Source organism: Apus apus, chromosome 5 (genome assembly GCF_020740795.1).
Source record: "Apus apus isolate bApuApu2 chromosome 5, bApuApu2.pri.cur, whole genome shotgun sequence".
NCBI classification, from domain to species: domain Eukaryota; kingdom Metazoa; phylum Chordata; class Aves; order Apodiformes; family Apodidae; genus Apus; species Apus apus.
The window spans coordinates 20069458-20082819 of record NC_067286.1 but is presented as its reverse complement, the minus strand read 5'-3'; the positions used below and the strand labels follow the sequence as shown (position 1 = coordinate 20082819).

The window sequence follows — 13362 nt, the reverse complement described above, 5'->3', positions numbered from 1 at the left end:
AAACTCTAGGGATGGGACATCAACAACCCCCTGGGCAACCCATTCCACTGTCTTATACCCCTCATAGTGAAGAATTTATTCCTAATATATATCCTAAATCTCCCCTCTCTCAGTTTAAAACCATTACCCCTTATCCGATCACTAACTTCTCTGGTCAAAAGCCCCTACCCAGCTTTCCTGTAGGCCCCCTTTAAGTACTGGAAGGCCACTACAACGTCTCCTAGGAGCCTTCTCTTCTCCAGGCTGAACAGCTCCAATTGTCTTAGCCTGTCTTCATAGCAGAGGTGATCCAGGCTTTTGATCATCTTGGTGGCCCTTCTCTGAAACCTTTCCAACAGGGTCTATATCTTTCTTGTGCTGAGGGCACCAAAACTGTACGCAGTACTCCAGGTGGGGTCTGACCAGAGCAGAGTAGATGGAAAAAATCACGTCCCTGGTCCTGCTGGCCACACACTGGCAGCGCATCTACTACCACCCCAAGTCCTTTTCCTCGGGACTCTTCTCTAGCCATTCTACCCCCAGCCTGTATTTGTGCCTGGGGTTGTGCTGACCCAGCTGCAGGACCTCGCCCTTGGCCTTGTTTAACTTAATGAGGTTGGCATTGGAACACCTCTCCAGCCTGTCAAGGTCCCTCTGGATGGCATCCGGATGGCATCCCGTCTCTCTAGGGTGTCAGCTACACCACACAGCTTGGTATCATCAACAAACTTGCCATGGATACATTCAATCCCACTCTCCATATCTCCAATAAAGATGTTAAACAGCATTGGTCCCAATACTGACCCCTGAGGGACACCACTCATCACCTGCCTCCATTTGGACATCGAGCCATTGACCACAACTCTCTGGGTGTGGCCATCCAGCCAATTTCTTATCCACCGAGTGATCCATCTGTCAAATCCATGCCTTGTCAGTTTGGAGACCAGGATGTCATGTGGGACAGTGTCAAACACCTTGCACAAATCTAGCAAGATGACATCATTTGCTCTGCCCCCATCCCCCATCTCTCTAGCCTTGTTGTAAAAGGCCACCAGATTGGTCAGGCATGGCCTGCCCTTAGTGAGGCCATGTTGGCTGTCACCAATCACCTCTTTATTTTCCATGTGCCTTAGCAGACTTTCCAGGAGGATCTGCTCCATGATCTTGCTGGGCACAGAGGTGAGACTGACTGACCTGTAGTTCCCTGGATCTTCCTTTTTCCCCTTTTTAAAAATAGGGGCTATGATCCCTTTTTTTCCAATCATCAGGAACCTCACCAGACTGCCATAACCTCTCAAATATGATGGACAGAGGCTTAGCAATTACATCCGCCAGCTCTCTCAGGACCCGTGGATGAACCCCATCAGGTCCCATAGATTTATGCACCTTCAGGTTCTTTAGATGGTCACGAACCTGCTCTACTCCTACAGTGGGGGGTAATTCATTCTCCCAGTTCCTGCTTTCACCTTTTGTGGTCTTTGTCTTGAGGGTGAAGCACTTGCTAGAGACGCCTGAAATAAAGAAGTCATTGAGGACCTCAGCCTTCTCAATATCCTGTGTTATTATCATGCCTGTTTCCTTCATGAGAGGGCCTACATTCTCCTTGGTTGTCCTTTTCTCTCCAACATGCCTAATGAAGCTTTTCTTATTATTCTTAACATCCCTGGCGAGATTTAATTCTAGCAGGGATTTGGCTTTCCTAACCTGATCCCTAGCTGCTCGGACAACCTCTCTGTAACCCTCCCAGGATACCTGCCCTAGCTTCCACCCCCTGTATGCTTCCTTCTTCAGTTTAAGCTTTTCTGGGAGCTGTGTACTCATCCACGCTGACCTCCTGGAGTTTCTGCCTGACTTCCTCTTAGTTGGGATGCAATGCTCTTAGGCCTGAAGAAGGTGATCCTTAAATATCAGCCAGCTTTCATGGGCCCCTCCACCCTCCAGGATGTTATCCCAAGACACTCTTTGAGCAGATCCCTGAAGAGGTTGAAATCTGCCCTTCTGAAATCAAGGGTAGTAAGCTTACTGTGAGCCCTCCTTGCTGTCCTAAGGATTTTGAACTCCACCATTTCATGGTCACTATATATCACAAAGAAACTGTTACAGGTAAAGGCAAAGAACAAAATAAGAGTCTGGATGTGCATTTTACTTGGTAGCAACCATGGTCTATGGATCAGAGACATCTTGGTGACAAACCCAATCTCTGTCTTGCTCCTTGCTTGCTTTTTCACTTCGCTGGCCTTCATTTGGAAGTCTGAACTCCTCTATTCTAAGAATTCAATTTAACACTGAAAAATTAAATTTAAAAGCAGGCTCTCAGTTACCAGCTGATGCTAAAATATCATGTTTTGAACACCATGAATTGTTCCAGAACAGGGTTGTACTGTTTTCAAAGTAGGCAAGATTACTGTGGTGGGTCATGATTATCCTCCCTGTGAAGTTATAGTTCACAGGTAACTATGTAGATTTATCTTTAGTCCAGGAAAAAGCACTTCAGAAGAGAGTTTGGAAGAACATCTTCCCCTACTCTCTCACATAAGGTTCTCTTTTGAAAAAAAGAATCAATGTTTTGTTAGTAATGGAATACACATCGTATGAAGGCTGTCTTCTCTCTTGACTGTATTAGTGCAGGAACAGAAATGCAAGGAAGGAAGATCACATCTCATAGAGCTTACCAGAGCTTCTTCCTCTGCCATGTCAGCAGTGCAGTTTTTACTTTTTCTATCTCTTCACATATCCACAAGCCCCTCTACTATTATACATTAATTTGATTGCTGCTATCTTTTTACATTAATTTATTTTCCCCTGTTCCTGACAGTTCCTATCCAAATTAGTGTAAATGCCTGCAGAGGTTTACACTAAGATTGTGCTTGGGTACATTTCAGATTTCTTCTCTAACTGAAGTTCTTCAAGACCACATATTTTCTATATAATTAATTTCATTTGCTTCCTGCAGCTCACCAGGCTCCTTGTCGTACAACCAAACATCCCTTTGAGATCTATATTTTTCCTTACTGTGTTTTCCTGCACTCTTCCGTAAGTTCTTTCATTTGAAATGACAGTTGTCCTTCATTAAAGCATTTTTTTACCACTTCAGGAAACTTGTGAGAACCCATCTTTTCTACAAGTATTTTAGTGGTAATTATTCTCTCTGATGTTTTTACCTGTCTATCAGCATCTCAGTATATCTCATCTTGCTGGCACATTCTTGCTACAGTAGAACCTCAAAGCATACTTTGGTGCTAGATGAATAACTGCAATATTAATGCTCTTGTCAAGACCAGGCCTACAGAAGTCATGGTAACTGTTCTGGAAAGAAAGATACACCAGGTATGGAGAAACATTTAATTTAACTTTGTCTAGAACTACCCACAGTTTCAAAAGCATTTAGTTTAAAAAGTTCTTCCTCAACTGTATGATGCTGTTGTTCCTCTTTTAACCTTTCTCTAACTTCTTGTTTTCAAGGTAATGCTTCTGCATTGTGGAGAACAACAGTTACTAAAGAATCAACAAACTTTTGTCTGAAGACTGCAAAACAATCTTCTGTCATGGTTTGTTGGCTCTGTGTGTGAGACTATTTCAACGGCAGGTATATAACCTTCCAATAAATGACGATGGAAGTTCAAGTAAACTTTAATGAAGTCTAGTTACTTTGCAACTGTGAGAAAATAGCTAAGATAAACATTTTAAGTACCAAGTGAAAATAAACTAGCATAACCAGCTTCTTCAAAATGCTTTGTTTACAAATGTACATGTTGGATACATAAGCCAAGAGGCAGGCAAGTCTTTTCCTTTGTGACTGATAGCTGTAGTAGCTCTGTGTCAGAGCCTTACCTCATACTGAGACTCTGGCAACCTCTCCAGTACCAATAGCTAAGCTCCTCTCTCCCACTGATGGGCTCTTTCTCTCTCTTTTCATCTTTACTACTACTTCTATTGCAGCTTCTTCCAGTTTGGGAAATATCAGGATTTGCTTTGTGTTCATAAAGGAAAACTTTGAGAGAAATATTGTTACAAATACATAACACACATAGGGAAAAATCTCCCCCAGAATCATCATTAACCAAGATGTCAACATCTATATCCTCCTGGATCCAAAACCAGTCGTGTCAATACTATAGGTACACACCTTGCTCACATGTCAGTGATGGTATTATCACAACAGCACAGATCTCAGGATAAGTAAGTTTTTAATCTGCTCTATATATCTCATATTTTCTTTAGTAATCATGTTAATAATAGTCCAAGGTCACTTCTAATTTTGCCAAATTTTGTACTGAAAGAATGAAAATTCCAATTCAGGAGCAGATCTGTTTTGGTTTTTTTTCTTAAAGCGAGGTGTTTGCCAGCAGCAATGGCCACTACTCTGTAATATATAGCAAAGACACTGGCTTAAAAAAAGAAAATAAACCCACCAACAACTGCTGTTTTAAAGTCATGATGGAATGTACCACATACCAGTTAAAAACATTATAGCTACAGTCTATTGCTAAGCTATTGAAGAAACTTCACCATGGGGCATATGTGAAGTTCCACATACTTTTTGTAACTATGCTGAAGACTACATGATGGGGTTTTCTGCTATGTGTCACTTACACCAAGAGCCAGTGCAGACCATGCTTTCTCTAGGATGCTCCTGGCAGGTCATAAAAGGAAAAGGCAGTTGAGTGGGCAGTAACCAAATAATTATAATACTTGGACCAAGCCAAGTATTTATTTGCCTGCAGTACCCCTACTTTTTCTCTAAGAGCTCTATTCATATACCTGATTTTAGCAAGAACATTTTCATACCATGGAGAGACAATCTTACAATGAAAAGCAATGAGGGTACTTCAGCTACCACAGATTCACTGAGATCTGTTCACTCAGACACACCCATTCACAGTCTGGCAGTGCTGTCACCATTACCGAAGTATCCAATGGTGTTCAAACAAATTAGATAAATGTTTAGTATACACACAGACCCCTTGGGGACAATGGCTATGAAAAATACATTTTGTTAGGCTCCTGGAACCAGTGAGTTTTTTCTACTCACTGGTTCCAGTGAGTAGAAAAATGTAGAAGTGTAACTGTTATCGCGAACCACAAAATGCCTTGAGGCAGTTGCTGTCACAGGGAGTGTCCAATGCATCGTCATTTCCCTCAAAAATGCGAAATTTTGAAAGCATTTTTAAATTTTAGATGTATAATTTTTTTTTCTCTATATTAAGGTTTCTTTTTCAAATACAAATATTTGAAGCAGATAACCAAGCTATAGAAAGTTAATTGATAAACAACTGAATTATGTGGTTACTTCTAACCTCCTTTGCTCCAAAATCTCATCAGTTAATCCTAAAGAAACTTTAGGAAGTCAGAAACAAGCATACTTGGCATAAAAGCTCTCCAAATTTCAGTCACACATCACTGCAGCTTTGCTTCTGTTCAGCAAAGCTGAAGCAGTATGTATTAGCAGTTATCTCAGTCCATTTTAAACTCATGCAGTTGTTATATACTGGGCAGGAGGGGTCAATCCCCATCCTTTCCATCCCCCTTCTTTACTTTCTGAAGTGAAACTGGGAAAGCAAACTGAGCATGTAACAGCAGCCACATTGTTGTATTGAGCTTTACCAGAGCTATTTTAAATTCCCTTATGTACTTTCATTTAAACTTAACTTTAATGACATGCAATTAATTTTTTAAAGATCTCAAATTTCTCTTCACAAGCAACACAAAGGTTTCTGTGATTGTACAGACCAGTTCAGCTGATGGCACAGTTCTGAAGCATATTCGTTAAGTCTTAAAAATAATAAAACTTTATATAAAAGATAAACAAGAGAAAACTGTTAGTTAACTAGCAGAAGCGCTCTTAGTGTCTGAAGCATAAACTTATTAGCCACCTGAAGTGTTTACACTTTACTTACGTGTTTCTGTTACACAGACTTTCAGCAAACATAATCCAAAAGTTGCCCATAAAGAGAAGTTTGCCATTGCTTTCTTGGAAGTGTTTTGCAAAAACCAGAAATTCTGAGGAAAATGAGTAAAAGCCCCAGCACTCGTTAAGCCTGGTATCAATGAGCCTGAAGTTTGCTACACTTTTTATTCTGATTCAAAGGAACAGAAATAATGACATCACTGGGAGGGGGAGCTCCATTGAAAGTCACACCCATACTGGGTGTAACAAAAGTTACCCAGCAGTGGAAGAACGGGTGGGAGGGGAGCTAGCCTGACTAAGCAGCCACACTCGAGTTTTAAAGAGCCCCCTCTTCTTACACAAGTACAGTCAAAAGTTATACTTACAGCAATTGCAGTAAAAATTGTGCAATCGCTCTTGCGTTAGCTCAGAAAGGCACTGTTTGTTATAAGCTTCCTCTCCTGCGTTTAAAATCTCATTACTGCAAACAAGGTGAACATAAAGCACTGAAGTTTTTCCAAAATATTTTGCTTATTTTGTTACAACTCAGAGTTTTCTCTTTTTTGCAGTTCAACTTAGAGCAAGCAAAATGCCTGCTCTGCAATGAACATTTCTAAAATGTTTTTATTTGTCCCCAGAGGATAACTTCAAGCAGTAATAAAGCAAGGCAATCCAGTTTCCCACAGCCTATTCTACCCTTGGCTTCTCTGCACAGACTACTCCAAGAAAAGCGGTAACTTACATCAGTGTCAGCAGTGGTACTGAGGACTGAGTCTGATATTTTATTGTATTGATGATATGAGGAACGTAAGGAATTATTCCTTCTGTTCCACAATCACAAAGCAGAGAAACAGGCTGAGAACATGTGACAGTCTTTGACATTCAGACAAGGTCTCAGTTTCTGAGGGATGTATGTTCAGCACAGTGTGGGGTTTTGTATGATGCCACATGAAATCCCTTGTGAAAACCTCAAAGCCTCTGTAGATAAGCAAAAGGCACGCCTACTGTGTCCCTTAGTGATTTCTCATAGTCTCTCCATACACTAGCCTCTTGTCAGAGCTACAGAAGTATGACAGTGGTTTATGTGTTGTGGAATGAGGGGTGGGTCAGGCATCACCAAACTCGGTGCATCTTACCTCTAATGACCAACATGTGGCAATGACTGACAGCCAGTAATGCCCCAATTTCAGTTTCACTGAGCAAATTTGCAAGTAATAATTTTATATCAGATTACCATTTGGTCAATCCTCCCACTTGAAATAATTATGTCACTAAGTTTTTAATCTCTGTTAACAAAAGCAATGGAAAAATATAGACAGGTCTTTCCAGTCACAGGAACAAGAACATTAAAAAAAGGATTTCAGGACTATGCCTTTTCTTTGACTTTCGACTTAGATATGTCTGCCTATCCTTTCCTCAATCAGCCAAATTTTTAGTAACAAGTTCCAACAAGCTTTTCCTACAGGTCTAGAATATCTGATGGGACAAGGCTGAAGTGAAAATCTTTCAATAAAACACAGGAATCTTTTTATTAAGAAGTCAGAAACTTCAAAGTTACAGATAAAACATTTTTTATTTAGTGAATATGCTGTTTTTCTTTTGAAACAAATGGCTTTAAAAACAAGGAAAAGAACTCCTATTTACACCTTACTCTTCACAGCAGTGGAAAAGGAATAGTTTTGTGATTTCCTATGCATTTATATATATATAGATTTTTTGGCATTGAAATATGAAGTTTGGTGAGATTTAAAATTCTGGTGCATGGTTAATGCCTATTGTAACTTTACTAAGCATCTTTTTCTACAATTGCTAAAGGACTTTTACAATTCACTATTATGGATGAAAAGAAAATGAAATTTTGAATTAAACTTTAGGGATTTTTGAGCCTTATTTATTTGATGAACATAAAATACCTCTCTTTTAACATCCTATAGTCATAATTATATGGAATGAAAACATGAATATAAATTTTCTTTGGCACAGGTAAATGGAGAACAATGTCTGTTTCATACTGATGAAAGTATTACAGAGCCAGAAGTCTCACTTTACGATAAATGAAAAATCTTAGTCTCTTCATGGCCTGAAGTTCCTAATTCTAGCCCTTCTGACATCAGTTTATCAACAGGTTTGGTTTGTTGTGGTTTTTTTCCCAAATACTGAATATTGTTTGATATTCATCTTCTGCTTGTGTTTGGCAGGGGGTGTGGTATTCCAATCTGGCAAGCCTTTCTCTTACTTGTTGCTGTATAAAATTGGGCTAAGAATAGGCATGTTTAGACTAGATGCATGGACGTGCTAGTACCTAATGCAAAAGGAAAAGAGGTATATACAAGAAAAATGATTCATTACAATGAATCATGTAATGTGATTAACCACAGAAATAATTAATGAACTGTATGTATATAACATAAGTTTGTCCATTTCACATGCTATATGCCTTCTTACACACCAGCCTAGGACTCACATTTGTGTTCCAGTGCACTGAGCACTTCAAAGGGCTGCCATCAATCGATGAATAAATAAGTGGACACAGAATTATTTCCTTCTTTCCAACCCAAACATGGAATTTCTCCCCTAAATTATATTGGCCTGAGGTGGACAGCAGTCCACATTTAACCTGGCTGCAGGACTTGATGTTGCCCAGAAAATGTACAGCTCTGGGAAAAGTTGTTGGTGTTCGGGGTTTTTTTGTTCGTTTTGTTTTGGGGGTGTCTTTGTAAGAAATAGGTAACTTTTGCTTTACCTTGAGATAATCTTAGTATATAGGAACAGAGAAAAACTTAAATCTTCAGCTAAGGAAATGCAGCAGAACGTCACCTTAAAATGAGCCTATCAGTTTATTCCCACCAGGATTTTTTTTCTTATTACATTATTGTTTACATTATCAGCACAAAACACATCTTTTGGAACTTGCTTACTTCCTTGGTAACAAGCAGTTAAATCACTGGCACTAAAAATTTGTAAAATAATAAGTTATACCAAGTCTATTAAATTTTCAAAGGAGAAAGAAATTATACACTTATAAAGGATAAAACCTCAGCATTTAAAAACATGTTTTTCTGTAAAGCCTTTAACACAGCAGATACTAAATTTATGATGGTGCAATATAGTACAGGAATACCAAAATAACTAATTTATGATTTTATAACATATGTGAAGTAGCCATAACCAATTAGTTTTGGTAAAAATCCTATTAGGGAGTACATGATTTGGAGTCCTAGAAAAGAATGGCTCACAACAGTATATAGAATCCACAGAGAACGAAATTCTGACCTAGCTGAATTAAAAGGCAAAAATTTCAGTGAATTCAGTGGGGCAGTCTCTCCCCATTATGCATATTTATTTGGATTTTATTATTCAGACAGATCAGAAAGTGAATGTAACTGAACCTGTGATGAAACAAATGCCACCAATGGAGGTCAGTTTCACTATCAAATGGAAACAACTGAAAGGGAGGAAGAACAGAATTTAGTTTCTGTCAAAATAGTTAGCATTTTATTGTAAAAAAAGGAAACTCCAAAAAAAGGAAACTACTAATTGGAAAATCTGGTTTTATTTCCTATTATTGTGAGGAAGGAAGTTTTGGGTTTTTTTATATTAAAATAAATACTTTTTCAATCATATTTTAGGGGAAATTTCAACCTTGTTAAGGGGGGGTTGAAGAACATAAAAAGCACAAATCTCAGGTAATTCAGGTCACGGCAGCATAAATTCTGCATAGACTACAGCTGCTCAGTTTCTGGAGAGGGGGGAGGACTTTATATCCATTTAACTGTAATCTCAATAATACACTACTTCTGATGTGATTTCCTTCTTTGTACCCTAGACTGCAATCCTATTTCCTGCATTTCAGACTCGATTTAATTTCAATTATCAGCCCTGAAAACAGGATTTGTAATGGACGCAGTTGCAAATGTTTCAGTGTAGAATACCCTGTACTGCACATTTTTCTTGGGCTCTGAGTACCTATGAGAAGGTGTAAGAAGCGCCTGTGCTGGTTTAAGCCAGAAAAGCTACTCTTCTGGCTGGAGGGCAAAGTGCTTCCTTGGAAAGCTGGGCACCCAGTTCAACCTTTTTTCCTAGATGTAATTTAGAGCCTGTGTTCTGCAGAGAGTTAGGAAGAGGAACAATGTCTCCTAGTTGCTTGTTTCTGAAAAAGTCAACAACCCAGATCGGCACTTCCTTGTGGATTCATCAGTCTGTTTTACTGGTTTGCCCCAAACCCCTAAACAACTCACTAATCCAACACAGGCAACAATCTTTACAGCCAGAATCTCTTAAGTAGGCCTTAAGAAACTCTATGCAACAGAGCATGTGGCCTCATCAGCTTTCTGGTTCCTAGCACCATCCCAGAGCACTCAGTGCCTGGCTAATGCATATGGCTTCCAGCAGAGCACAGTCAGGAAACCACAGTACCATCCCCATCTACAACTTTCACTGGTTGGCTACTGTCTGTATTGGAAACGGGCAGAAACCCTGCACACAGCCACTGCCACCAGACGTCCAAGCATGCAGCACAGATATGCTGAATGCATTTCTGACTAATTGAGCCACAAGCAGCTTAAGTAGAGAGTTAGGGGGTGGGGGAAGTACAGGCTGAGGGGAGAAGGGGAGATACATTTTATCTGTAGATTGTTTACAGTCTGTCTCTGCCCCTTCCTCCCCCTTGTCAGACCTCCCAGCCCACAGCATGCAACAAGAACCTGTAATCAGGTAATATCAGAGCTTACACTAGGCCATCTTCAGGATGTGCTCTTTTTGGTCTCCCTCAGTCTCGTCCACACTATCTTCCTCTTCTTTTTGATTTTGCTTCTTGGCTTCTACCTCTACTCTCTCTCATCTCTACTCATTTCTCCTTTTTCTTAGCCCCCATCCTTTCTTATCAACTAACTGTCCCTTCTATGCAGCATGTTGGAATAATCAATTCAAACTTTTAAAGCTCTAGAAGAGCAGGTGAGCTTTACAAAATGCAAACATTCACACAACTCAGGAAACACTAGATAACTGCTAAGTGGACTGCTAAGTACACTGCTAAGTGTACCTACAAATAAATCCTTTGGGACTCTCAGGCCTAATATGGACCTGATTTGAGCCCTTAAAAGTCAAGGGAAGTTTTCTACTGATTTTGAGAAATTCTGAATCAAGTCAGCTGTGAATGGTGTTTTGTTTAGACCCAAAGTAAACTCTGAATACCATGTTACATTTTTTCCATGTTCCAAGAGAACAGAGGGATTACAACAGACTTATAGCCATTGATCAAATATTTTCCTATGTAAAGAGATTGTATTTGGATTAATTCATGGAACAATTTCTGTTCACACCAGATGTGTTTGTGCCCATCCTTCCATAGCCACATATACGTTAGCCACATTTAGACTGTGCCCTAAACACAGCAGTGTGGCAATGAATAGTAAGCCTGACTTTTCCAGTTATGAAGAACACTAAAACCAGACCTGGTCTGTATATAAACAGAAACTTCCTGAATTTCAGCAGTCTCCTTTTTAGTCAGTTTATGATCCCTGTGAAAGGTGGAAGGGAAGGAAAAGTATACCAATTTTAGACCATAACAGGCATGTTTATTTTCAGAGTCAAAGTTCCAGCCTGGCTGAAGGCGGAAAGGTGCAGGAGTGTACACATCATACGATGAACAGGGTGAGGAGGCTGACAGACACAGCAATGCCAGATTTTGGACTGCTAAACTTGCTTGGTAAAATACATACCAAGCAGTCTGCTCCTCTTGTATGGGTTTAGGTAAGCAATGCTATAGCAGTAGCATCTTCCTCAGACCAGCAGCCCAATTGCCTTGCTGGAGGTGAAGATAGCAGCAACTATAATTTTCCCCTTGCCCCCAAAATAAAAGAATGTTAAACCCTGTTAATTCTGCAGGTTAAACATACCCAGGAGTCAATGAACTTGGCTCCTCCTGATGCAACATCAGCAGCTTATTTACTAAGATCTGATCCATTCTGCCTAGACATACCCAGACAAAGCCAGGACAGATGCCTTCCTGAGCCCAGCTGGAAAACATAAAGGCCAGGAAGGTACACAAAGTCCAAATGGTACTAAGTGCCCCTCCACCAATGGAGAATGCACAGGGAAGGAAAATCACCCAGCTTGCCCTTTGCAGCTCACTCAGAGTGTGTAGAGGTGGCAGTTACAAAACAATTTTTCATTTCTGAGCTCTACAAAATTTATGTGGGAAAAAGAAATTACTGCTTCCATGGAAAATTGATTTATTTATATAACTAAGCAAAAGAAGGTACTTCCAGGTAACTGCAGGCAGGAGTTTTGTGTGAGGCTGGGACAGAGGCACAGAAAATAGATTTCATGCAACTAGTGAGACAGAAACTCTGTTTTGGACATTTCCTTGTTCCTGACTTTCTGGTAGAAAAGTAGATAAGGGAGGCACTGAATGCTATTATAACACAGCTAGTTTATCTTAGAATTGGGACCTGTCACACTAGGCCGCACATCTATTGTCTACTTAACAACTTGGCTTAAGTACCAATGAAAGTGAATATTTTAGAAATTAAAAATAAATAGTCATTTGGGATATTATTATTTCTTTCATTACATACTTAGTATAACACATCAGTGTTTGAGAATGCATGTATCTTACTGAACAAAAGCTGATATTACTTGTAGTTTATGTGCTTCTTCTCGTTAGTAATATTGAATGACAATAACTTATTGAAGTTAAGAAAAAATATTATCTTGAATATGATTTAGAAAATGTGCTTTCATTCAGTTGCAGTCCTTTCAGGTTGTCTTTTAATGGACGTCTGAGGTGACAGGATCTTCCACCAAGACATATTTGCCAAACAAAAATTATATACAGAAACAAAGAAATTAAATCTTTTATACAATCGTAAATCACAAATTTGTACTATGCTGCTGATTTATATAAATATACTGATCATCAGATCAGTATCACATGCTCATCATTGCTAACCAACATCATAGAATTTTTTCGTTCCTGCATACTACTTTTTCAAACATTTGTGATTCATTGCTGAAGAAAACATTTGTTCAGGGATATACCATATTATTCCGAATAATCCATGCCTAAAATATTTCTAATGTGTTCACAAATTTTTATTTTGCAGAAATATAAAACTGGCAATAAATAAAGTATTATTAAGGTATTTGTTCACCTCTAAGACATTACTTATATATGCTAAATATTTTATTGAAGTGTTGAAAGGATTAGGCAGCTCATGTCTGAACAGCATTTTGAACAAGTCAGACCTGGAAAACCATTAAGACTCCTTGAGATGTTAAAAGTTTCAGCCAATTTGCACTGAATTTACAACCTATGTCTGAGTCATCTGAGATTTCAAGATATGAGAACAAATGCAGTGATATACAAATGAATATGAGAGCCAGCAAGAGAGCCTGCAGTTTATCTGCTGACAATTGTACCTGGAAGTCCCATCAGTAAAAAGCCCCCTTCCTATCTAAGAGAAGTTTATGCACATAATGATTTAGCTAGGATT

At 39.2% G+C, this 13362-nt stretch overlaps 1 protein-coding gene across 2 annotated transcripts in view; it reads right to left on the bottom strand.

The window, feature by feature from the left end:
• CD44 (CD44 molecule (Indian blood group)) overlaps positions 1-6014 on the bottom strand; it is a 48057-nt gene extending 42043 nt beyond the window's left edge. The window contains exon 1 of one of the 2 annotated variants that reach the window (XM_051622229.1): positions 5877-6014. In XM_051622229.1, the coding sequence (XP_051478189.1) occupies positions 5877-5943 (67 nt within the window). In that variant the 5' untranslated portion in view covers positions 5944-6014. The remainder of the gene's footprint in view (positions 1-5876) is intronic. The other variant, XM_051622230.1, reaches the window with a different exon arrangement.
• Positions 6015-13362: the final 7348 nt, after the last annotated feature.